The sequence below is a fragment of the Doryrhamphus excisus genome, linkage group LG23 (assembly GCF_037039965.1).
Source record: "Doryrhamphus excisus strain RoL-2023G ecotype Guam linkage group LG23, RoL_Dexc_Guam_v1.1, whole genome shotgun sequence".
NCBI classification, from domain to species: domain Eukaryota; kingdom Metazoa; phylum Chordata; class Actinopteri; order Syngnathiformes; family Syngnathidae; genus Doryrhamphus; species Doryrhamphus excisus.
The window spans coordinates 10,075,951-10,099,731 of NC_136379.1; the positions used below are offsets into that span (position 1 = coordinate 10,075,951).

The 23,781-nt window shown below is 46.4% G+C and overlaps 4 protein-coding genes across 10 annotated transcripts; 1 reads left to right on the forward strand and 3 right to left on the reverse strand.

Annotated features, from left to right (window-relative positions):
* Positions 1–443: 443 nt before the first annotated feature.
* On the reverse strand, positions 444–7,498 carry gdpd2 (glycerophosphodiester phosphodiesterase domain containing 2). 4 transcript variants are annotated; one of them, XM_078788440.1, is made up of 20 exons: positions 7,472–7,498; positions 7,159–7,366; positions 7,013–7,047; positions 6,967–6,976; positions 6,831–6,889; positions 6,284–6,503; positions 5,408–5,511; positions 4,966–5,059; positions 4,219–4,278; positions 4,028–4,126; positions 3,848–3,941; positions 3,231–3,379; positions 3,005–3,087; positions 2,468–2,627; positions 2,039–2,245; positions 1,799–1,947; positions 1,466–1,613; positions 1,320–1,402; positions 1,229–1,254; positions 444–781 (listed from the first exon to the last, which is right to left on the reverse strand). In XM_078788440.1, the coding sequence occupies exons 6-20, from the start codon at positions 6,371–6,373 to the stop codon at positions 717–719; spliced, it is 1,611 nt and encodes a 536-aa protein (XP_078644566.1). In that variant the 5' UTR covers positions 6,374–6,503; positions 6,831–6,889; positions 6,967–6,976; positions 7,013–7,047; positions 7,159–7,366; positions 7,472–7,498; the 3' UTR covers positions 444–716. The 4 variants fall into 4 exon arrangements, with proteins under 4 accessions (XP_078644566.1, XP_078644565.1, XP_078644567.1 ...); XM_078788439.1 differs by lacking the exon at positions 6,831–6,889 and having other exon boundaries at positions 6,952–6,976; XM_078788441.1 differs by lacking the exons at positions 6,831–6,889; positions 6,967–6,976; positions 7,013–7,047 and having other exon boundaries at positions 3,231–3,376.
* A 47-nt stretch (positions 7,499–7,545) lies between these two features.
* On the forward strand, positions 7,546–10,486 carry pdzd11 (PDZ domain containing 11). The gene is made up of 6 exons (XM_058053466.2): positions 7,546–7,645; positions 8,069–8,166; positions 8,311–8,451; positions 8,533–8,631; positions 9,019–9,079; positions 9,396–10,486. The coding sequence occupies exons 2-6, from the start codon at positions 8,074–8,076 to the stop codon at positions 9,428–9,430; spliced, it is 429 nt and encodes a 142-aa protein (XP_057909449.1). The 5' UTR covers positions 7,546–7,645; positions 8,069–8,073; the 3' UTR covers positions 9,431–10,486.
* stard14 (START domain containing 14) lies at positions 10,347–14,544 on the reverse strand. Its single transcript, XM_058055502.2, has 6 exons — positions 14,069–14,544; positions 13,181–13,328; positions 12,968–13,071; positions 12,774–12,891; positions 12,653–12,705; positions 10,347–11,353 (listed from the first exon to the last, which is right to left on the reverse strand). Exons 1-6 carry the CDS (start codon positions 14,423–14,425, stop codon positions 11,165–11,167), a joined length of 969 nt encoding a protein of 322 aa, XP_057911485.2. The 5' UTR covers positions 14,426–14,544; the 3' UTR covers positions 10,347–11,164.
* Positions 14,545–14,970: 426 nt separating this feature from the next.
* On the reverse strand, positions 14,971–23,691 carry rab41 (RAB41, member RAS oncogene family). Of its 4 annotated transcripts, XR_009120079.2 has the most exons (9): positions 23,221–23,686; positions 21,773–21,831; positions 20,855–20,908; positions 19,723–19,828; positions 18,957–19,068; positions 18,096–18,189; positions 17,731–17,824; positions 16,605–16,671; positions 16,412–16,489 (listed from the first exon to the last, which is right to left on the reverse strand). XR_009120079.2 is itself a non-coding variant. In XM_058055532.2 (8 exons), exons 1-8 carry the CDS (start codon positions 23,297–23,299, stop codon positions 16,425–16,427), a joined length of 636 nt encoding a protein of 211 aa, XP_057911515.1. In that variant the 5' UTR covers positions 23,300–23,691; the 3' UTR covers positions 14,971–16,424. The 4 variants fall into 4 exon arrangements, 3 of the variants coding, with proteins under 3 accessions (XP_057911515.1, XP_057911497.1, XP_057911506.1); XM_058055532.2 differs by lacking the exons at positions 17,731–17,824; positions 19,723–19,828 and adding an exon at positions 20,293–20,398 and having other exon boundaries at positions 14,971–16,489; positions 23,221–23,691; XM_058055514.2 differs by lacking the exon at positions 17,731–17,824 and having other exon boundaries at positions 14,971–16,489; positions 23,221–23,501.
* Between the last annotated feature and the right edge of the window lie 90 nt (positions 23,692–23,781).

The following is a 23,781-nucleotide window of genomic DNA, read 5'->3' on the forward strand; positions in this document are numbered from 1 at the left end:
ACCAAACATGGGACATTGAAAGGTAGAAGAAAGTCTTCTTCTCCTTGGACGCTTCTGATGGCTTCCTACGTTACTGGCATGACAAGGAGGTCCCACCTGAGATGTTCTCCACCATCATCATCCTTCAATGGAACAATGGAGCTTCAGGTGGTGCAGGGGCGTCAAACGGCAGCCAGCTAAGTGGAGATCGTGACTGGAGGACCTAGTCTGTGTGGTGACAACGCTGCGCTTGACAAAAAGGAATAGGCTGACTCTTGTGGGCCATCCAATGGAGAACATTTGGAGATGGATGTTAGAAATGGAAGTTCTTAAGATCCAACGGTGCCAAGTGTACCTTCTTGTCATGTCATGTCACTCATGCATGGGGGGCTTTGAAGGACATCAATAGGGCGGCAAGGCGGAGCCACGTGCAGGGAAGCCAGGACAAGAAGGCAACAGCAGAATGTTCTTCACATAGATTTCATTCTAAAGTAGTGGAGAAGATACAGATTGAAATGTCCATAAGATGAAAACATGATGGACATGCAAGGATGGAAGAAGACTGAAGACAACCAGGACAACCAGGATGAAGACCAGACGCCGTGGGAGGAAGACCAACCAGCACAGCAGAATAATAAACACAGCAGGTAGAAATGTTTATGCTAACAGTTTATGCTAACAAGCTTTGTCTTCTTCACAAACGTCCAAATGCTCTGACGGTGCATGGTATGCTGCTCCTACATGGCCGGGAAGAAGGGGGACAGTTCTTTCTCATTCCAGGAATTCTGGTCTTTCCTGGACACTGTCAAAGAAAAGACAATAATCATGGAAAAACATCAAAATCCTATTTATTCTTGGAGACGGACATTCATGCTGTTGGGCATCCAAAATACACCACCTACTACTACTACTACTAGTACTACTACTACAACTACTTTAATAATTTCTGTTCATTTCAATTCTTTATATTTGGAGAAAAATACACCAATAAATACTGTAAAGTAAAGTAATGTATGTTTAAATCAGCGCTTCTCAATTATTTGATGACCCCCCCATTTGAAGTACTCGAGACAGTGCTGCTATGTATTCATTCATCTGTAGAGTACAGACTGAAAGTGGGAAAAAAGCTGCATGTTGGATACTATAAATGTGTACATGTTGGTAGCATCTCACGCTCCCCGGGGGCCCCCGCCCCACTATTTGAGAAGCGCTGGTTTAAATCTTTGTGAATGAACGGACGCACGCATACCTTCCCTGTGGCAGCAGAGGCGTTTCCTGTCAGAGAGCACCATGGAGTCAGTCACCACCACAAAACCACGTTTCTCCAAAGACGGGCTTACCGCTGGACAAAGTACAGTACGGTCGCCACGGCTACGGCAGCGACATCCCCCGTCACCCACAGGATGCTGTACGTGGCGTGAGGCTGAAAGACGCCAAAGGTTAGGGTGTTGCGGCGTAGCCACGCCCATCGGGACTTGCCACTCACCATCACCCAGTTGGGACGCCGCATGTCCCTCAGCAGGTGGCAGGAGTTGGTGGTGACGGAGCTGACCCCCGCGCACCACAGCAGCGAGAAGAGCCAGGAGTCGTTCACCACCCACACGTTCACCGTCACGTTTTGGCTGCGCAGAGCCCTGCCGCACGCAAACGCCGCGAGACTCGTAAAAGTAGTCAGTGTGCAGCTTGTATTGCAGCATACGAGCCGCTGAAGATGGCTCAACTAGAAACGCCTCCAGAGCTGGCCGCACGAGTGCTGCCGTACTGGGAAGCTGTGGTTAATCCGTGCATGTTCTTATCTGTGCTTGAAGGTCTGCTTTACCTGATCTCTGATACGCTCAGCTTGCTGTATTGCACGTTGAGATGGTCTCCTCCTTCCTCCAACATGTCCTCCTCATTGTTGTAGATCTGGATGAAACCCGGAGCTCTTGTTTTCACGTAGTCTCTCATTTGAGAAGGAAGCCAGAGGACCTAAAGTATCGGTGAACATGAACATTCCATGATCACGATGTAGGGAGCGGGCCGCGGGTCAGACGGGAGAAGAAGCTGAGGCTTATGATACCAGGCTGGGGTCCACCTTGGACATCAGGATGGTGGAGACGGTGTCCACTGTGTGGTTTTCCTGGTCAGGACCATACAGGTCAAATAAAATGGAGATGTTGTGGTGCTTGGCAAGGAGGAGAAGCTGGAGTAAAGAAGGTATTGTTTGATTCCTGGCTTCTTCTTTGTCTTCTTCAGACAGCTGCGACAATGAGCGGAAAGGATCCGTCTGGGAATGGAACATTTGACTCAGTTGGGAATGGAACATTTTATCTGAGAATGGAACATTTGACTAAGCTGGGAATGGAACATTTGACTCAGCTGGGAATGGAACATTTGACTCAGCTGGGAATGGAACATTTGACTCAGCTGGGAATGGAACATTTGACTCAGCTGGGAATGGAACATTTGACTCAGCTGGGAATGGAACATTTCAAGCAGCGAGGCTCACCTGTAGGAACCATTCACCCGCATTCAGACTCTCCAACTCCGCCCACGTCACCTCGGTGCTCAGGTCCAAGTCTCGGCCCGGGAACTTGTCTTCAACGTCGGTGGTTCTCCTCAGGAAGCCTGGGTGTTGATCGTGCATCAAGAAAGGAACTCCATCCTTACTGGTTGAGAAAGGCAGGAAATGGCGTCACCTTCCCAACATGAAGGCAAAGGACCGAGGACCAATCATCATCATCATCATCATGATCATCATCATCAAATGATTTATGCAGTAAAATATTATCAACGTGAAAATAAGAAGAGTAAATTCAATGAGCTGTAGTAAATATGTCTTATATCATTCATACATAAAGTTATACAGAAGACAGGCTTGGATGGAGATTGGGTTGCCATGGGACCCCTGGAGGGAAAAGCCCAAAGACAAAGAAGAAGACATGTAGAGTTATGTACGCTACAACGATACTGTACTGTACATTATACTGTACTGTCACATGATGTCCACAGATATCCACTTTGTTGTTTCAGTGAAAGTTCCTACCTGACCTGCACGTCCGTCTCGAAGGCCGTCACGCCGCATGCGATGCTCCTTCGGAAGGACATGATGGTGTTCTCGGGGGCCAGCTGTGAGGGCAGACGGGGAGATGGACTCCTGTGCCTGTCAGTACTTCTACCCAAAATCTTTACACGTGCACACCGTGCCGAAAGACGCGTGGCGTGGACCTGCGCTCCTTTGCCCCCCCACCTTCCTGCTGCAGCGTGCTCACCATGGGGGCGCCCCGGTGGCCTATGAGCTTGGGTTTGTGGGGCAGGTCGCTGGGGTCTATGAGACACGGTGACCGGATGAGCAAAGGACACAGGAGGATGGCTGCTGACACCCCCGCATAGACCGCCGCCATCAGGAACCCCGACCCTGCTGGGGGGGACAAGATGGTCAGCTGATGAAGACAAAGGAAAACCTCTGCTGGTGTCCCTCCATCCATCCCTCCATCCATCCATCCGTCCATCTATCCATCCATCTCTCCACCCCTCCATCCATCCCTCCATCCATTTTCTATACCGCTTATCCTAACGAGGGTCGCAGGCATGCTGGAGCCTATCCCAGAGGTACACCCTGGACTGGTGGTGGCTGGTGTCCCATCATGCTTTATTATTTTTAGGTCTGTCAAATGATTTTAAAGTATTTTTCCTAGGAATTTCCTTTCTACTGCATTTTATCAACAAAGAGAGAAATGGTTTTCTGAATGAAGTGAAAATTGAAGTCAGGCTAATTCGTCCCAATATTTTGCCTTCTTGTCAAATGACTGCTGTTGTTTTCCGTTTCTGTGATCATCATGAAACCATTCCAACTTGATTCCCATATTTTTCCAGTTTCTTCACCCACGTTTGGTTTTGGCCGTCTGGCATCCCTGGAAGACCAACGGGCTGAGCAGAACCAAAGCCCAGACAGCGCCCAGCTGCAGGAAAGGGGCGGTGGCCTAACAAAGCGGATGGGAAATCAGGTCACCACACAACACCACAGCTTCTTCATGTGTGGAACTCATGTGTGGACTGGCAGGAGAACCTGGAGCGAGAGAAGAACGGTCGGCCATTCCCGTTTCCACTGAAGACTTATCCCGATGACGCCGACAGAGATGAAAAGCAAACCCAAGAAAAGGAGGAACTAGAGGGAAAGACATTGCTACGTGTTTTCAAAAACAAATACTTGGATATTTTTGTTGGTGTGTGGGGGGTGGGGGGGGGGGGTCAGATTACCTTATGAAGCCAGTGTAAATGGAGTGGTTCTTTCAGGGCGATGTGGAACAAGGCAAAAAGCTACAAAGAGAATAGAGCTGTGTGAATAGGATCTGTTTTGGGCTTCTTATGTTTAGAAGAAATACATTTGAGGCTAACTGATGCTAGCGCTCTAGCTTGTTTGGGAGAGGCCCTCTCGAGTCGCTGCAGGAATAAAAGTTGTACAATGTGACGTAAACAAAGAATAATAGGAGTGTAAAGGTGACTATAGGGGTGTTATTTCCAGTCTACGGGACTCTGATCATGTTAAAACTCATATTTTGAAAGTCATAAAAAGGTTTTCTAACTACAAAAATATTCAATTGAATCCTATTTGGTGGAAATTAATTTATGGTGGGTTGGTCTGAACAAGTAATTTGAAAAAAAATATTTAAAATGTATTTTCAATTGTGTTTTTTTAATAATAATCATAATAATATCAGTCTAAAAATATTTTTTAAAAATGATGAAATGACTGAATAAAATAGTTCAAAGTCTGACTGATTACCAAAATATGAAATATCAAAGTCAATGTTCTAGAGCACATTGACATGTGGAGTACCACAGGGATCAAGGCCAGGGCCACTTCCGTTTCTCATGTGTGTCTGTCCGGCTAATTATGCTGATCAGAAGCTGTTCTCCGTGCCGGTTTGCGTCCTGATTTCCCTGGTCTGGGAGGAGCCTGAGTGGGAAACCGTGTTCGGCCAAGTACGACGCTCAAGTCCTCACCAGCAGCAGCACGCAGTAACTGGTCAGCACCGCAGACGTGGTGATCAGCACGACGACCCAGTTCACCCAGCGCTTCAGTTTCACGAAGCCTTTCCTGCTCACGGAACAAGACGACAAAAGACCGGATCAGCGCAAACTGGACCCGGCCGGGACCGCATCGTGGCCTTCCTGGAGAGACATGCTAACACTTGGACAGCAAACATCTCATACTGCGTACGTGCTAAGTACTTCCTAAGTGGCTTTTTTCTCCTGATTTGATTTGATTACCACGTTATTCTCATCACGTTTTCCTCTTTTTCTCATTTTCATTTTCTTTGTTGAATGGTACTTTTAGAGTATGCCACAAGCCAATAAAAAACACAGTGGCCTGCAAAGGCCCCCGGGCCCCACATTGGACACCCCTGGATTGGAGGCTTGTGTGTGTGTGTGTGTGTGTGTTTACCAGTTGACATCCTCTTGGTCGTTAGACGTGATCAGACAAACGTACATCCAGGAGACGGCCAGCAGGGTGACGAGGGCGACCACAGAGAACCACCAGCATGCACACTCAAACGGGGAAGAAGACAAGTTCACTACGTACGGGCGTCACACTGAATCTCCTCTCATTGCCTCAATCAACCGCAGAGCGGAAAGGTAACTATAGGGGTGTTATTTTATGTCCACATGGCTCTAATAATGTTAAAAAGTTGATTTAGAAGGTGGTAAACTGTTTTTTCCATGTTGTATTTTTTCTTACTATGTCAACCATATTGGGTAATAGGAGTGCACAGTACATATAGGGGTGTTATCGCACGTCTAGAAGGCTCTAAAAGGTGTATTGAGAAGGTGGTAAACAGGCTTTCTAGGCTGTGGTTAGCAGACTATTCCATGTATAAATAAGGAATCCTATTGGCTGCTGAGGGTGGCGTCTGGAAGCAATGAAGCCAATGACGGCCATCTAGGATGGATTATTGTGCCGCTTCCCAAGCTGTGTACTGACTGTAAAAGTTTGCAGGGTATAATTAAACGACAGGTAGCAACAAGTATCTTGCACGGCCATACATACATATCTGTACTATCATCTTCAAAGATGTATTTCACATGATTGGACATGGATTTCTCTTGGCATAAGAAGGTGATTTTTCTCAGCCAATGACACCGAACGACTCGGTTTGACATCTTGGAATGCTAATCTGTGATTAAAGGGATTGGGATTTTGCAGTAGAAATACACATTTGCGCCTTAGTTTTAGCTTGAAGCAGCGATGTAAACGTCCTGCCACTGTACTACACTTGTGCAAGACAACTAGACAAAAAGGAAGGATAAAAATCATCTTTACTTGACTTTCCTCGCCTTTCCTGGAGCGTTTCCAGCGGCAGCTGTACAAGCCTCGGCTGCAAGCTCTGCAACAAGCGGTGAAGGCTGACATCTCTTCTTCTCTTGGTTGACTGTGCAACAAGTGCAGACTCAACGTGACGCTGAAGGATGGCGAGGGAGGCAGGGAGCACGGTCAATGGCTGCCGAGAGGGGAGGGCCCAGCCCCCATTCACGGCCTCAGCCTATAGAAAGGAAGCCAGCGGGGGGAGAGTTTGGGTGAGGTATTCAACAACAACATGCAACAGAGCCGAGAGCCGGGGACGCTGGCTCGGCTCACAATGGGAACTCCATGGGAGCTGGGAGAGTGATGTCACACGTTAGCGGCAGCAGCACAAAGAGACAGTGGTGGACGCTGGGATGACAGCGGGGGGGCGACGGGAGAGTTCAAGACAAAAGGGCCGGGGTATTTGATGAGGGAAAACAACAAGGGCGGATTGGGTGTGTGCTGTTTGACTGACACAACAACAATAATCCACGCAGCAACATCTGAAGGTGCTTGTTTGCGTCACCTGGATCTCCATTGTTGCCAAACGTTCATGTTTCTCTGGATTGTTGGATAGATTTGCTCCTTCGTACGTTCAAAGAAACAAAAACCTACTTTGCTTTCCGTCTTTAACCAAGTCAACGTACCCAAAGGTAACCTACACCAGGTAGCCTCCACCTTACCCAAAGGTAACCTACACCAGGTAACCTCCACCTCCATCAATGGTTGCGTCTCTTCTCCCTCTTCCAATGCAAATAAATGAACGTTCAAGGTAATAAAATGATATTCAAAGTAATTAGCTTGACGAAGAGTGGAAAAACACGTCCAATGTTTGCCATCCAAAGCGTACTCACCATAAGTTCCCCGGGACGTGACATGAAGATGCAACTCTTCACGTGTGTCCCATCCCGGTCTGCATGCTCCCATCAGCTGGTTGCCAAGTCTCTGCGGTGAATGGGTGCAGGATGGAAGGGTGGAACCCAAGATGAGAGGTTTGACAACGCCTGTGCAGAAGCTAAACATCTTCAGGGTGATCTTCAAGGTGGGTTCACACACATTGTTCTATGGAGGAGAAAAGGTGTATTTTAAGGACCTCTGTAGTTGCTGTACGTCTGATCTAGCCATTTTATACACTGCTTATATTGTATATAAACAGACTTTTCATACCTTTTGGAGTCTTGAATGTATATTATATACAATATATAAGTGATTTTGTGAAGTTTTACACAGCAGTCTGTACAGTGAAACGATGCCAGTGCTCCTCCAATCCGGCAGGCGGCGCCTCTGCTGCTTAGGAAAATCAGCATCACCGAAGAAGTCATTGCTTCTGATCATTACTCGGTGAGACTAAAAATACATTTTATATTGCTATTCCTTAGCTTTTCAGCAGACAATGTACGCTTAATAAGTAAATGCGTATAGGAGAGCATTAAACTAAAGAACAGCCATGAGCTTTTCGGTGTTATAAACGCAGCAAGGAATGTTTGTTGCTCCCAGCGAGCTAACTTTAGCAATAGCTAGCTAAGAAGCTAGCGTCTTGTTTACGTATTACGTTAGCACGCTTATATGTTTATGTTTCACTTACAAACGTGTAATAGCTCCCTTTTCTGTAGAGTTGTCATTAGATATCACTGATATTGTGATATAAATCTTCCCAACGCTGGTCTTGGCTTGTGTAGTTTATTATTAGCATTATTAGCATTGTGCAAGGTGCTCACAGCTAACCAAATGTGTGGATGCTATTCATGTGATTGGTTCGTGTAGAAACTATGGATCAGAAGATACCCTATGATGACTACCAGCTTCCGGTGGTCTTCCTGCCCTCTTATGAGAACCCCCCAGCATGGATCCCCCCTCAAGAGGCAAGACATTACGAACATTGGATTTCTTCCATCACTTTTCAGATAAGAACTGCAAACTGAGCAGTACTTTAGGGGCCAGTGTAACACTATACTTGGCTTTCATCAATGAGTATTTGGGTTGTGATTCTCATGCATGTATTTTAGCGGATTCATCACCCAGACTACAACAACGAGCTCACCCAGTTCCTTCCCCGCACCATCGTCTTGAAGAAACCTCCAGGAGCTCAGCTGGGCTTCAACATCCGCGGCGGAAAGGCCTCGCAGTTGGGCATCTTCATATCCAAGGTCTGCCGCCCATCCACCGGGGGGTGATGTACACACACGAGTACACACACGTGTGGTCTATTCACCATGGCGTGTCATCAGGTGGTTCCAGACTCTGACGCCCACCGTGCAGGACTGCAGGAGGGAGACCAGGTTCTTTCAGTAAATGAGGTGGATTTCCAAGACATAGAACATTCCAGAGTAAGTTTATCCGCGCCTATGTCCGGTCTGGTTAGTGTGTTTTTCGCTTCACGTCCAAAGGTTTGCTTACGCCGCCATCTTTGGTCACAAACCCAAAATGAAAGCTGATACTTGCACGTGATCCTATAGTGATGTGAAATGTTTATTATTTTTGCACCATTTTCTGCATTCAAAACAAAAATGATCATCTACAAGGTGTATTTTCTGTTAACACGATTGGCTGTCTGGAAAGGATGAATTTTCTATGGGAAGACTTGCTTTGGTTAGAGTCGAACCTTCCGGGAGGGGTTAATGATGCTAACCAAGGCACCGGCGTACTTGCATGGACGTGGTCACATGATATGACATATGATAACATGACTGGATTCATGGTGTCTCTCATTTCAGGCTGTAGAGATTCTGAAGACCGCACGGGAAATCCTGATGAGAGTTCGCTTCTTTCCTTACAGTAAGTTCAAGGTTGTTCCTTCCATTAGTTCTGGGTGTGTCCAAACCTTGCTGGACTTGATGCCAGGAACTTTATCACCAGGATAAAGACAATAGCTGGACACCGCTACTGTCTTTCTCTGCATTCTCACACGTATTGTGCAGGGAGGGGGGGTGTTCATATTTCAAGTTTTGTCCACTACTTTTATTTTTGGAAATATTACAAATATTAATTTCTACATTCTACTTATTCTTTTTATCATTAATTTATTATTATGAAGAAAACTGCACAATATTAACACTGATGTTTTACATACATCTCTTCATCGCTTTTTCAGACTACCAGAGGCAGAAGGAGAGGACTGTCCACTAGATGGCGCCAGAGAAGAAGAAAGAAGCACTGAGTCAGAAGACGTCAATACTAAATATTACATCTTTTTATGTACTCATTTATTTTATACTTAAATTTTCGGGGATGTCTGACATTGACCCCCTCATGAGATGACTTTAACAATGCCCCCTACAAATATGGGACATTTGACTACTTTGAAGTTGTAAAACATTGTAGCAGGACATCTATAGTAGAGTACGTGCATGTAAAGCTAGTCTTTATCAAACTAGCTTGCCATTGAGCATTCATGCTAACCCGGCTTATCCTTGAAAGGATCTAATGGATCCAGCATCAGCCCCCCCTGGTCGTGGCTGTAAACAACACTGTACAAGTCTGGGTAGTAAACATGTGAGAAGTACTTGCGATTGGGCCTGGCAAAGTGTGGCTTCTGGACCTCCACAAGTTCAGACAATCCCGGCGTCTCCCACGGTCAAAGAGGGCTGCTTATCCGGTGCGATACTTTCCATCCATGAAGATCCCAATGATGATCTCGTCCCGGGTGGTCTCTGTCCTATTTCGTTTTTTCTCAGAGTCCTTAATTGTGTTTTTCCCTCGTTACTTGGCTGCACAAATACCGCGTAATGAATGATTCCCCCTGGGTGGGAGATGGAATTGGAAGTATTGAAGGCAACTCTAGGAAACAATTCCAATATGACAGCAGCCATTGGCAGCCACCCGCGCTTGTTTACCGCTTCACGACGCCATTTGATGAGGTCATCATTTGCGCGCCGGTAAATATCAACGTAGATTGTTTTGGGAGCAGAACACTCACTGCGTTTGTGAATGAACGGACGGGAGGAATCAACTCGCATTTCTTTCTTTCCAATGCAACGTCGACGATGACGTTTCGCGTATCAATATAGGGAGAAACTCAAGAAAAACTAAATAAATAAATACAATTTTCAGGTATTTATTACGATACTGTCCTGTTTGTTATATTGTAAATCATCCTGCTACCTCAATATAGTAGGGTTTCACAGAAATACATTTCTTCAATTCTTTATTTGATCATTTCATCAATAAATTCATTAAATGTTGTGTATTGTTTGTGCTATGATATTAAATACTCCACTTTTTAAAATGTACCCGATGCATTAGGTGAATTTTCACAAAGTATCGTCTTGGTATCACTGATACCATTCTGACTTTTACTCGGTATCGGATCAGAAACTACCTGTTACTACCTGTTACTACCCAGTGCTGCCTGTTAAACGTTGACAGATGCCAATCAATGGATGCAAAAAATAAACCTTACCCTTGCCAGGTTTATTTTTTAAAAAGCCACTTCATCATAATCATCATCATCAGAAATATCTGTCTACCACCAGGTTTCATGCCAGACTCTTTTCTCAATCATAAACTTCATGTGAGTGTGAAATAAATATATTATAAAGACGCGGTATAAAACTATGTACATGATTGCACAGCACCACAATAAATACATCAGCTTTAGCTAGCCTGATGTGCTAGCCTATATTTGCAGTAAAAAAGTACTGACCCTAAATGTAGTGCTGCAACAACGCCCTCCTCCTTGATGTACGTGATTCCAGATAAAATACCCCCCCCCCCCAAAGCAAACACTTCAGCTTGTTTCAGCTCGGCCTGCGTTGCATGGCAACGTTTCCATCCTTCATAAAACTGTAAACGTGGAAGAACTTGGCAAGAATATTCCTGAGCTCTGCGTTCCGGCGTACAACATCTACCCCTTTTGGCAATCTAGCACTCCTCCGTCTTGGAACTCTCGTCCACGTTCTCCAGGGAGTCGCCTCTCTGGATGGACAGCTCGGCCGGGTCCATCAAGGGCAGGGTGTTCTGCTCCGGGTACAGCCAGGGCTTCTGGGCGGGGGAGTTCTGCCGCTTCCACGCCGGGTACTCCTGGCCCGCCTTGTGGACGCTCTTCAGAACCTGCACGCAGACAGACGGAACGCTGAGATAGCAGCATTTGGACGCTTGTTTCAGCGTGGGGAGGAAATAACAACCAAGTGCGCATTTTGGAAGTTGTCATCACGGGGAAAAAGTCCTCATACATTTCTCAAAAGCATAAAGTTGAAATATATATATATTTTTATACGCTAAATTACGTTGGGTAAAAAGTCAATTAGGTCGGGACTTCTGCCAAACGCTTCATAATCAGGGTATCTTAAATGTCTTACTTTGTCTTATTATGTCTACTGTATTGGGTGATAGGAGTGTAAAGGTGACTATAGGGGTGTTAGTTCATGTCATGAGGGCTCTAATCATATTAAAAAGTTTATTGAGAAGGTGGTTACCAGGTTTTCTATGCTCTTACTACCAAAATATTCCATCCTCCTTAACGGAAAAGGACTGACCAGGGTGGGTCTTCCATAAACGATGGAGAGATTACAGTAAGGGATTAGGCAAACGAGGGAGGACTGGAGCGTTCTCACGGATGATGGCAGCTTATGAAAATCACTAACTTTGGACTTACTTCCTGCTTCCTGGTTTGTAAGCGTGCTGTGAACACTCCCCGCTACACAAATCACTAACAAGCTTTTCTTTCATAAACTGGGGGAACGGGTTCTGCCAGCCGGGACTTCAACCTTTCCTTTGTCAGCAAAGCTCCGGCAGGATGGGCCCTTCAAAGGCGTTTCCATGGTTACCATTGTCCTTCCACACACATGAAACTTTCTCCTGTGAGCTAACTAATACGCACTTGTCTCAGCAAGAACTTATATTTCACATGGAAGCATGGAAATGGATCAATTCTTCAATGAATTCCCAGGAAATGAAGCAAATATTCCGCATTTGTGTGACAATGAAGTCAAGTGTAGTCATGTACTTGTAGAAGTACTGTTTGGAAGAAGCGGCCCCCGTGGGCAGCGACGCCCAGGATGATTTGCCAACATCCATCCCCATCCGGACGGGAAGATGTAGGAGTGAAAAGGATGTAATACATAAGGCCCGCCTCCGTGTGGCGCTGTACTCAGACACGCAGAAGAGGGCTTTTGGCCCAAGGGTCAGTGCTCCGGACTCCCATTGCCAAGGTTGTGTGTTTGAGGCCAGCATGGGACATGTGCTAGCTTGGTCCTTAAATATCAATTCCAGACCGGTGAAGGAATCATCATCCTTCCTACCAAAAACGCTGATTATAATCTGGTATCCGTGTGGGCCTGCTATCATTTCCAACACAGGGGGAGATACGTCAAAGAAATATGCGGCGTCAGACCGAGCGTGGCGACTTACCCGCGGTGCCAGAACCTGTGAAGCCTTGTTCACTAACCACTTTGGGAGGGAACCTGAGGATGGAAGCAGGAAGTCTGAGGTCAGAGCTCCAGTGGGACGGGAGCGTGAAAGTCCTCCTTACCTTTGGGGTCGGCGTGTGAAAGGTAGGTGAACGTGCAGCTGTTGGGCCCCGTGGGTTTGATGTAGTACCCGGTGAGGATGGAGATGGCTCGAACCAGGTCACGGCGCGGAGGGTATTTCTGCGACGGCATGTGATTGACGCTTGGTCAGAATTGAAATAAGCCAAGAGGCTCCTCCAGGCGGACGTAGACGTACCGGATGTTTGACTGAGAAGTTGATGATGACGTACTCGTCGTCCGTCACCCGCCACGAGCGCAGCGTCACCAAGTCTCGGTTCTTGATGGGCTTGGGACAACACCCTGCAGAGGAGGACAGCGCATCTGTCAGGCCTGGCGTCAAAGCGGGGGCTTGTTATGACAACAAACACCAAGGGACGGGGGCCCCGCGTGGCAACACTAAACGGCTCACATGCGTAGTAGCCGATGTCGGCGCAGGCGGACACGCGGGCGATGTCGAAACTCTCCAGCACGTTGGGGTCCCATTTCTTCCGGTACTGGCCGTCGTGCAGCACGTCGTACATGACGGCGGCCGAAACGTCCTTGATTGCGATCTTGCACTGGGAAAAGGAAGCAAAGTCACAAAGTTCGCCGGTCACCGCCGGTCACCGCCGGTCACCGCCGGTCACCGCCGGTCACCGCCGGTCACCGCCGGTCACCGCCGGTCACCGCCGGTCACCGCCGGTCACCGCCGGTCACCGCCGGTCACCGCCGGTCCAGGCCCCACCCTCTTTTCTTTGCTTTCTATTTGCGTGACTCGTCACGTATAGGTATACTGTATATACTGCACATGTGCAGTATTTACTACATCTTAAGTATACTGTGTATGTGCAGTATTTACTACATGTTACATATACTGTATATACTGTGTATGTGGAGTATTTACTACATTTAGGTATACTGTATATACTGTGCATGTGCAGTATTTAGTACATGTTAAGTATACTGTATATAGTGTGTATGTGCAGTATTTATTATAGTTTTAAATATGACTTCATACAATGTTGTATGTGGGAAAAATGCAGTTGAAGATAGCAAATATAAAGGCAGCGTGTCCACGTGGTGAAAGATGATCAGACAAACACAATGTTCATATTTCACCTTAGTTATTATTTCTTTTTGCTCCTCATATTTGGACTTTATGTAGCTTTTTGTGCAACTACAACACCAAATAGTTTGGTATTTTGAATGTTCTGTTATTGTTAAAAAAAACGTCCAACGTGTCCAAATGTTAATATTTCTGCAAAAGCGGATGATGAAGTATAAATGTGGTGTACACAAATACTGCAAGTATCCTCACCTTGAGCTTGTGTACTTTGGGTCCAACGTGGTTTCCTTTGTCCCCAGGGATCTGAACCCACACCTGCATGCCGTGGTTGTTGTACTTGCTGTGCCAGTTGTCGATGGACAAACACTGACTCCTGAAGTCGGCAAAAGCTGCCTCGTCGGGTAGGATGCTGGAAAAAGACATGGCGGCGAGCCTCCAAAAAAGCCAAACGTGAAGCCTTTCTTCTTCGTCCGGTGTGTGTGCTCTCGGTCCGGAGTCAAGTGAGACTTTGGGCTGGGTGATTGCATTAGCGTCGATATTGGTGAGCGTGATCGTCCCAATCAAGTCGAACAGGATTTTTTTGCTGCTGAATTCCTGAGCCATTCCCATACACGTAACACACCTCCGCCGTGACGTCAGGCTACTTCCGGAAGTTATGCAGGTACGCCGTTGCCGCCATAATGGTTGTGGCTAGCGAGAACCTGAATACGCCTAATACCACCGTTGATGTGAGGCTAAACTGTCGTAGGTCATGGCCTTATCAAAACGCAAAAATAGTACTAGATTGGCCACCGGCATTCATACACACCACATTAGCACCTGTCAAGTGTTAAATGGTACTTTTTGTTGTATTCACGCGAGTCATTCATCAGATGCTAAACGCTCCATTTATCGCTGAGTCACACCTTTTTGGCCGCACCTTCATGCCGTAGTAATGTCGTCCGCGTTGCGCAAGTTCAGTTTCGGTCCGCGCTTTCTCGGTAGATGACACACAAACAGCATACGCCGTGTTCCCCACACCTCAAGCAATGTGAAGATAGAACCCTTTGAGGAACATGGCGTAGCAGGCAAAACAAGCCGAAACGCCATTTTGACAGCACCCACGTGCAGCTAGCTAGTACGGATCATGTGACCAAAAACGATGTTCCAGAATGTTCTTTGGTGAAATAACTTTATTTTCTCCGTGTGATAGGCCTACAACTTGTGTGTCGTTAACGCTTCCTTTTGTACACAGCAGATAGTAAATAGTACTGACACAAACACGAGTAGACGGCAAACTTCAAGTGGACAGACACCAAGCTGGAGTATTAACTTGTGGCAATTATTGTTAAAATGTGGTTTCAAACCGGTTATGCTGTGGCTAAATCGTTCATCTATGCGTCCACCGTGTGTGTTTACCAAGTTGACTGTAAACTGTGTTACTGTGACACGCCAGCAAGATCATGAGTGAGAGTCCCAGCAGACGCAAATAAATAAAATCTTTTCTTCATGCGCTTCAGCATCTGTACTTTTGGTCAAACGGCAACAATGTTATGTGTATGATCCAGTTGCTGAATAAATAATCACATAAAATCAACAGTCCTACACAAGCAATTCTAGCAATACAGCCAAGGATACCGCGAGCAGCTGCTTTTTTAACACTTTTTACAGCGAGGGTGTTTGTTAGTAAGTTAGTTAGTTGTTGAGCGTCTCTACCTACTCTACAAAACCGCTAGTCCCAAGCCACGGACTGGTCGGCCGGCTTCCCCTTTTGGTGTATTTTACAATATTGTGGCTTGATTCAGTGCACGACGTCGGTGAAGAAGAACCAAGCAAGGCATCTGTACTGTCGCCATGGAAATCCTGCATGGCCAGCAGATGCTGCCATCGGTGTCTACTCGGCACACCAAGGATCCACGGCATGGCGGAACCAGCGCTGACTGGAAGTACTTAGGGTGCGAGGATGACAGCTCCAGGTTATTTGGGATGAATGTTGTCTAGGGTTTTGTTTGGTGTTTGGGGTCTGACATGATACAGGTCTACATGATGCCTTCCAACTGGGAAGAGCAGAGCGTCAAGGATGTCCGTTTTGCACTGTGGGAGCTTAAGGAGGTTCCAAGTCGAGAATGAAAATGCAAACGAAGGAAATGGGAGACCAAAGCAACTTCAGCCTCACTCCCGTTTCTTCTTTGTGTATCTCCAAGCCCTACTGAGAACCTCCTTAAGATCCAACATTGCTAAATGGCCATTCTCGCCATGTTTCAGCTGCCATGAAGTGAGACAACGTGGTTTGCGTGAACGCTGATATTAGTAAGATCCTGTCTCTACTTCCTTAAAATGAGAAACAAGCGGCTATCTCTGAACGTCAGGCAAACTATAAAAAAAAAAACAGAGCCCAACGTGGCACTTTACAACAATGACGGAAAGAGTAACAGCACACAGAGTCTGAGCATGTGCAATAACCCAAGAAGCGGTCTAGATAATGCCATGCAACTGGATGAAGACGTATCGGCTAACTCCTTGGATGCACATCCGCGTGGTGACTGTGAAACCTCGCTGAGTTGAGAAGAACGGTGGGTGGTGGGGTCCTATGTGGGCTTGGTGAGCTGGGGGCCAAGGGGGGGGTGTACTAGCACGAGCAGCTGCTCTCGGTGACCGTCATCTCCGGCTGCTTCTCCAGCTTGATGTCAATCACTGGGGCAAGTTGGAGTTAAAGGGAAATATCTGCTAGCTTATCTCAGGCTGCCGCTCACCAAACGGCCTTCCTACGGAAATAGGAAGACGGGAGAGCAGAATATTGGAAGGATACTGTCTTCTTTGCTCTTCTCCGCTGTGCTGTCCATCCCGGGCAATGCAGCCGCCACACGCCGGAACAGCTGCAAGAGAATGACGCAGCACACGTTACCCTGCTAACAGGATGCTAACGGAAAGCAGCAGGAGGGAATATGCCAACACGTAACATTAGACAGCAAAGCCACCATGTCAATCATCCTTGGAGAATAATACGCCTGGTCCTCCGCCTACCAAACTCAGAGTTTTGCCGTTTTTATGGTTACGTACGCACCACCATGAAGTAGTGGACTAGTTAGGTGCACGTGGTGGATGAATACATTGGTGTCCTGGCGCTCCAATGACAGGAAGGATGTCATTTGGGTCTTTTCAGTCAACCATTGAGTTATCAGACTGGTCAGGTGGGAGCGCGTGGAAGCCAAATTAGACATCGGGAGAACCTGAGTGGCACATGGCACAGGTCTCCTCAATCTGATCGGGGAGACATGCACCAGTCTATGCATATTTACTTGGCCTAAAAATGGCCACATGGTCAAACTAACAGTAAAATACAAGCATTGTAAATGTGGATGTGGTATTGCAGATTGGCCACCAGGTGTCGGTGTTGGGTAAGGTTCCCCCAGGGAACACATTTACTGTGACACTGCTCAGCCAGGAGTTTTATTTATGTCTTCCGTGGCGTGTTTGCTCTTATTCCGTCTACCATATTGCTAATACAAGTGTAAAGCCATTTAGAGCTGCAAGGACGGACGCTGTCCAGAAAAAAACTGCAAACGTGAGAGTCTGTTATCTTATTTATATGTAATATATGTCCTGTTTTCTCCAGTTAAACGCATCTACATTATTAATACTGAATCCTACTTTTGCAGAAATTGAGTTTGTGGAACCCAATTAACTGCCATAACCCCGAGTCTACTGTACATCTGCACTCTACTGTCTTCTGTAAAGTGGCACCAACGAGCAATGACGGCGAGGTAGGGGCAGCAACAGGTGAAGTCAGGCCGCGTGTACGCGAGTGAGTCACATAGCAACCAGGGAGAGGATAATAAAGCCAAGTTGTGTGGAGTGGGAGATGAGTGAGAGGTGGAAAGGGAGTAAGAAGAGGGGAGGGCAGCGTGAGTAGGCTGAGAGAAGGCCAACTCTACCTGTTTGACATTGTAGCCAGTCTTTGCGCTGGTTTCAATGAACATGACATTCAGTTCCTTAGCTCTCTGCTCGCCCCCCTCCGTGGTGATCTGTCTGCTCGGGTGGAGGCCACGTGGACCCACGGGCAGGGATGAATAGAGAGGAACACAGCAAAGAGGACAGGAAAGGATAGAGAAGAGAGAAAGCTTGCTGAGTCTTTTTGGCTGAACCGGAGGAGGTTAGTTTGGTTAAGAAACAGACAAAAAGCCAGGAAGACAAAAGAAAGACGTGGCCGTACGCCGCAGTAAAGTGACTCATTGCATTCATCAAACAGCCAGATCCACAGATGACCAAGCAACATGGCCGCTCGCCAGCCGACACCAACCTGTTTGACGTTATAGCCAGCCTTGGCGCTGGTCTCTATGTACATCACATTCAGCTCACGAGCTTTCCTCTCCGCCGCCTCAACTGAAACCTGCCTGCCACCATCCCGGCGGGGTGGGGAGGGGCGGGTAGAGGTGGGGTGGGGGGAGACACGGTGGAAAATCCAAAACACAGCACACATGCAGACAAAGACACACACAAATGAAATCAAATCAAAATGAGAAAACCAAACAGAAGGAAATCTCAGGCAAAGTAAAACAATATAGAAAAAAAGCCTTCCATCAGCTGGCAAAATGAATGAGATGGATGAGGTGCACTTTAAGGGAGGGGGTGGGATTCAGGCTTTGGCAGAGCACCGTACAGTAGCACCACACAAGAGAACATCTATAAAGCCTGCACCGCTTCATTTCGTGGAATTTTATATTATTCTTAGATTTATATTTCACCTTGTGTGTGTATGTATGTATATAAACAAACATACTAGGGCTGGCAATTCATTAAAATTGATTGTGATTAATCACATTTAGTTGTCCATAGTTAACTTTACCAATCTAAGCCTAACCCTATATCATCATATGGTGATACATGTTAAGGTCCCTATCTCCCAACCCTACTTTTTATCATTGAGATGGACTAATGTCTTGTTTCACATCTGACAGTTGAGGATGTTGAAATATGGTGAATAGTTGGCCATAGAGTTATTACACACATATTAAAAACAGGTATTTATGAGGGTGACAGCTTGACCCTGGAACCCCTGGAATATTTGTCTTTCCATAGAAGGGAGTAGCACCACACACAGAAAGGGAAAGTATATTTGGCTGCCAAGGAACGAGCACATCGCTGCCACACAAGCATATACCTTTTATCCGCCAGGTCTGTTTTGTTGCCAACAAGCATGATAATGACATCGCTTCCTCTCTCCGTTCGAACGTCGTCGATCCACTTTGAGGTTTGTTGGAAGGAGTTTAGATCTGGGAATGAAAGAAAGACGCTACCGTGGGTGTTTGGAAGCTACTTAAAAGGCAGCTATTTGTCTGCTGTAGCCCAGAAAGGCTTCTGTCGTGTGGAAGCTAAAGTCTAAGAGACGAGGTCGGTCCATCAACATGCTTACCCGTCTCAACATGGGGTACACCAGCACCATCCCACCGGATCCAATACCAGAACTCTCTTAAACTGACGGTTACCCCTTTCCCACGCCGGACGGTTCAGAGTGGCTTTGTACAGCCTTGCTTGGGGTTCCACAGGGGTGTGCAACCGGTGCCGGATTTCTTGGTTCAACTCGGGCTACCTCAAGTAGAATCAACATTTGTAGATTGTATGGAATCGTTCTGTTTTTCCAAACATGTGGTTTTTGAATGTTATCTAAACCCGTAGAACTTGATGCATACCACAAGAGATTGACATCCCTAGTGTAGTGCCTGTTCAACTCCAGCTCGGAACTAAATCTGCACCAGCACCAAAGTTGGCCGTAGTGGGAAAGGGGTAAACTTCCACTACAAATATTACACAGGTACATCTGTGTGTCTGCCATGGATCTCAGTACATGTGTACCTAATGTTGTGACCTGCGAGTGCATAGTTAAGTGTGTCAGGAAGAGGAACGTTAGCGAGCAGCCCCCCACTCACTGGTGATGTCATACACAACCACAGCGATGGTGGAGTCACGGATGTAGCTGGGAATTAGGCTACGAAAGCGCTCCTGTCCAGCAGTGTCCCAAAGCTGGAGTCGGACCTGCGGGGTTGGGACGGGGTTGGAACGGGGTTGGGGGGGAGGAAGAAGATAAAGAGAGAAAGCGCGGAATAAAAAAAGTGGAGATAGGAATAGACACTGCAACAAGCCAAGTAGTAATGCTGATTATTTTTCAATGCAGGAATGAAAGAAAAAAAACCATGCAGGTGATTGAAGTGGAGCCGAGCAGCTTTATGCAAGAAAAGAAAGAGGGGGCCCTGCTGGATCATGATTTAGTCAAATCCCATTCAGACAATTTCTGCCCACCCTTGTGGTGAGGTCAGAGGCTCCAAAAAAGACCAGTTCAGATGTGTGCACGGGACCCCCTCCCTCCTGACCCAGGGCAGTGACTGATGTAGACATGCAGGAAGATGCTCTCACTGTGCTGTCCACACACTCCACTTCCAGTGCCCTTGCGCATCCTGCAGCCGTGTACGAGCCAAGGACAAGGCTGTGATGATACCTACTGGCTATGTCATAAACCACAACTGCAGCAGCCGAGTCTCGGATGTAACTTGGGATGAGGCTGCGGAAGCGCTCCTGTCCCGCCGTGTCCCAGAGCTGCAGCCGGATCTTTCAGCCAGCCGTCAAAAACAAGACACGTATGTGGCCACGTGGAGGGGGGGCCGGTGGGATTTGTGACCCAGACAGGGGATGGGGGGAATGAAAAAACAACAAAGGGAACTGAAAATATGATCACGTGTGATAAAATGCTTACACTGAAGGATGGTGTCAAAACAAAAGGTGCTACAGAACCACGCAGAGCAGGCTTTAAGGAAGAGTGCACTTTCTTCTGGAATTGTGCCCATCATCCACAATCTTTATGTGAGTCATGAACACGTCTGTCACCCATTATGTGCATTAATTAGCTGCCTCTGCTCTGACGCCTTTAGAGCCCAGAGAAAAGAGGAAGAGGTGTTCATGTCTCTCATAGGGAGTGTGGATGACGGGCACCATTGAAGAAGTGCAGGTTCCCTTCAAGCATTTAATAAGGCTTATTTGTGTTGACATGTTTAAAAGTATGCTTACCGTGCGATCTTCTAGGTACATGGTTTTTGACAAGAAGTCAATGCCAATTGTTGCCTGCAAAACACAATCAGAGTCAAAAGACTGACTTCATTGCAACAGGCCACGTTTCATAAGCATCTCCATACGAGTGCTATATATGCATGGAAGTGATTTCTGTCATCTGAGGACTCCAACAGCTTCATTGCTCAAGGTAAGAGATGCCACAGACATCCTTCCCTTTGTTACTGCAGCTCAGCTCCATGGAGACAAGACAGCAGGCGTGATGTCGCTTTCAGGACTCCACATTTCACCACCTTTCTTAAAACCTCATTTCCTGTGTCGCCGTTCTATACGAACACCACAATGCTGAACGCAACTATCTGCCAAGTCTTTCATACATCACACTCTGTCCTGCATGCAACGACTTGGCAGCAGGATTGTCTATCATCTAGTGTATCTGGTCACATGTCTGGATGTTACAAATGAAATATGTGAGGCACATCATTGGCTGCATTTCATTTTGTTGTTTTATGTAGATGTGGTTAACTTTCTTTGGTTTGTATGTTTGATTAAGGCTTATAATGGCCTGAGAAAGGTTGTTTCATTGAGTTCCAGCAAAGCAACCCGAGTCACCTGGTACCGAACACCAGGACGTCTGCACTGCAGCCTGTGCAATGTGACGTAAATAGGAGAGGAACATAGGTGTAAAAGCCACTATAGGGGTCTAGGACCAGTTAACCACGATAAATCAGAGACCACTGTATTCCTGTTTTATATAAAATTATCAGTTATGACCACGTAGCCACCCGGAAGTTATGTGTGTTGTCAAGAGTTTTGTGCTGTCGGACTGTCTGAAGTCTTGAAGGCATCAGGCAAAGCGCTTGTGTGTGTGGGTCTGTGTGTGGGTGCCTGCTTGAACTCATGCCATGTTGTTTTTACCTGGTAAGTGTTGTCAAAGCTGTCATACATGAACCTGGTGATGAGTGAGGTCTTCCCAACTGTGGAAAACACACAAAACAAGCATGGAGCTCTGTTTAGAACAAACTGCCTGCTTGCAATTCATCAGACAACAGATCACCATCAGTGCATGATGAGGAATATAAAACAATACATCCGATATATTCTCAAATTAAAATATTGATACTTCGAAGGTATGATTTTGTCCTGTTTTTTCTGTTGTTGCACATGATCTTGGCTATATGCAGCTGTTGTAACTGAAAATATTTACAGGCAAAACTGTGACTGACAAAAAAAAGTTCTGCACATGCGTAGAACCGATCGCGTTTCCGGTATGGATAGCGGAGTGATTTCCGGGTTACAGCCTGCCCTGGAGACCAGCGCGTGCGCAGAACGCCGGCTGCACTCTGGTATCACACACATAAGAGAGCGAATAGTAGTTTCTGTTCGCATAATCTAGATATGATAATCTGACCTTTAAAACCCCAAACACGGTCTATTGAATATGTTTACGTGTGTGTTTAAAATATGTTTTACGCCAATTCATGTAATATTAGTATAAGTACATGGAAACGTTCTGAGTGCCATAATGTGGACAGGCGAACCCACACGAACCCACACGCTGAGCTGGCAATATGGGTGGAGCCAGGATAAAATGGTGAAAAAGAAGACAAATCTCCGGATGAATGTCCCTACGTAATTGTTTTATTCCATAGTTTCACGATTGGCGTATGAGAGCCGCATTAAAGTATGATAACGTCAGAGAAAGTGACCTATTTGGAGTTGGATAGCAGCGTTAAATTGTGGAAGGCAGGCCCCTGGCCGACGTGGCAGGCGGGGTGCATCTTAAGGACTCGAACAGCTCCAATGACAATGTATCATATCACAGGATTCTAATTTAACAGCGTTGTATGACTTCAACAACATGACTGACGACATAAATCGACGCCATTTAAAAGCCAATTTCAGAGCAAAGGTACCGGCTAGCTAGCTAACTGGTAGCCCACCTTTCACTTTCATTGATGTCAGGATGAATATGAATTAAAAACCAACGACGTGAAAACTCAACAATGTGCTCTTCGCTATTTTGGAAGTAATTAACATGTGTAAGATGGCCAATATAACGTTCCACTGCATACTGGTTGCTTAAATTGGTTAAAAGGAAGGCGATGTAAGGCGAGTAGTTAGCTTTGGCAGTTAGCTCAGTGCGATGACATCACAATTCGTTGCGAGTTCATTAAATTCGACATTTTCTCATTGTTGTCTCTATTGAACCACAAACTAATGAAATACCTAACGTTCCCAGTTGGTGATTTTACCCCGCTAGCTCGGCGCAAGCTAAACCAACAAGCTAGTTAGCCGATGCTAACGTTATCCCCAACATCGGACCCACTTTCAACATGGCTCCGATAAACCGCTTCCACACTTACCACTCTGCTCCCCCAGGAAAACGAGCTTAAACTTCCGTAGAGGGTTGCCAAACTCCCCGCCGCCGGTTGTGGTAGACATTTTGTCCAAAACAAATCGAAGCAGCTAAGTAGCTAGCCGGCCAGGCCGAGTGATGTGATGTCTAGACCGGGAGAGAGGAGAGCAGCAGTGGATCTTCCTCATCACTCACCAGCCTGCCTTTGGTTCTTCTCCAAACCTACCGAAGTGCAACAGCGCAACCTGGAGGCTTTGGCTTGGAAATGACAGTTGAAGCAAACGTCGACAGAATTTCAAGTTTGCTTAAAAAAGGACATTTGTGGAAATGTATCATTTAGTGATGTGAGATAGCACTGATTTGGTTTCTCATCTGCCGATATCAGTTGGTGATTCTATCCGATATCGATACCTTGTGCCAATTGGAGCTGTTCAAACATACATTTCATGTCCTGTCATTTATCTTTCTGTTCACAAAGAAATAGTACAAATTGGCATAGTTGCAGTGATTAATCATGACTAATTAATTTGCCTAAGCCTTTGTTTGACTATCAATAGCAGTTAACTTC

What these genes read in the sequence shown, in the direction of transcription:
- pdzd11 (XM_058053466.2), top strand. Translation starts at nt 8,074, where the DNA reads ATGGATCAGAAGATACCCTATGATGACTACCAGCTTCCGGTGGTCTTC. An exon ending in CATGGATCCCCCCTCAAGAG is followed by an intron (nt 8,167 to 8,310) that starts GCAAGACATTAC and finishes CATGTATTTTAG; the next exon opens with CGGATTCATCACCCAGACTA. An exon ending in AAGACATAGAACATTCCAGA is followed by an intron (nt 8,632 to 9,018) that starts GTAAGTTTATCC and finishes CTCTCATTTCAG; the next exon opens with GCTGTAGAGATTCTGAAGAC.
- rab41 (XM_058055532.2), bottom strand. Translation starts at nt 23,299, where the DNA reads ATGTCTACCACAACCGGCGGCGGGGAGTTTGGCAACCCTCTACGGAAG. An exon ending in GCTTTGACAACACTTACCAG is followed by an intron (nt 20,909 to 21,772) that starts GTAAAAACAACA and finishes TGTGTTTTGCAG; the next exon opens with GCAACAATTGGCATTGACTT. An exon ending in TGTGGTTTATGACATAGCCA is followed by an intron (nt 19,069 to 20,292) that starts GTAGGTATCATC and finishes TTTCATTCCCAG; the next exon opens with ATCTAAACTCCTTCCAACAA.
- stard14 (XM_058055502.2), bottom strand. Translation starts at nt 14,425, where the DNA reads ATGGGAATGGCTCAGGAATTCAGCAGCAAAAAAATCCTGTTCGACTTG. An exon ending in CGACATCGGCTACTACGCAT is followed by an intron (nt 13,072 to 13,180) that starts GTGAGCCGTTTA and finishes CCTCCTCTGCAG; the next exon opens with GGTGTTGTCCCAAGCCCATC. An exon ending in TTCACACGCCGACCCCAAAG is followed by an intron (nt 12,706 to 12,773) that starts GTAAGGAGGACT and finishes TTCCATCCTCAG; the next exon opens with GTTCCCTCCCAAAGTGGTTA.
- gdpd2 (XM_078788438.1), bottom strand. Translation starts at nt 6,373, where the DNA reads ATGTCAGCCTTCACCGCTTGTTGCAGAGCTTGCAGCCGAGGCTTGTAC. An exon ending in ATTTACACTGGCTTCATAAG is followed by an intron (nt 4,127 to 4,218) that starts GTAATCTGACCC and finishes CTTTCCCTCTAG; the next exon opens with TTCCTCCTTTTCTTGGGTTT. An exon ending in CCAAGGTGGACCCCAGCCTG is followed by an intron (nt 1,948 to 2,038) that starts GTATCATAAGCC and finishes CCGATACTTTAG; the next exon opens with GTCCTCTGGCTTCCTTCTCA.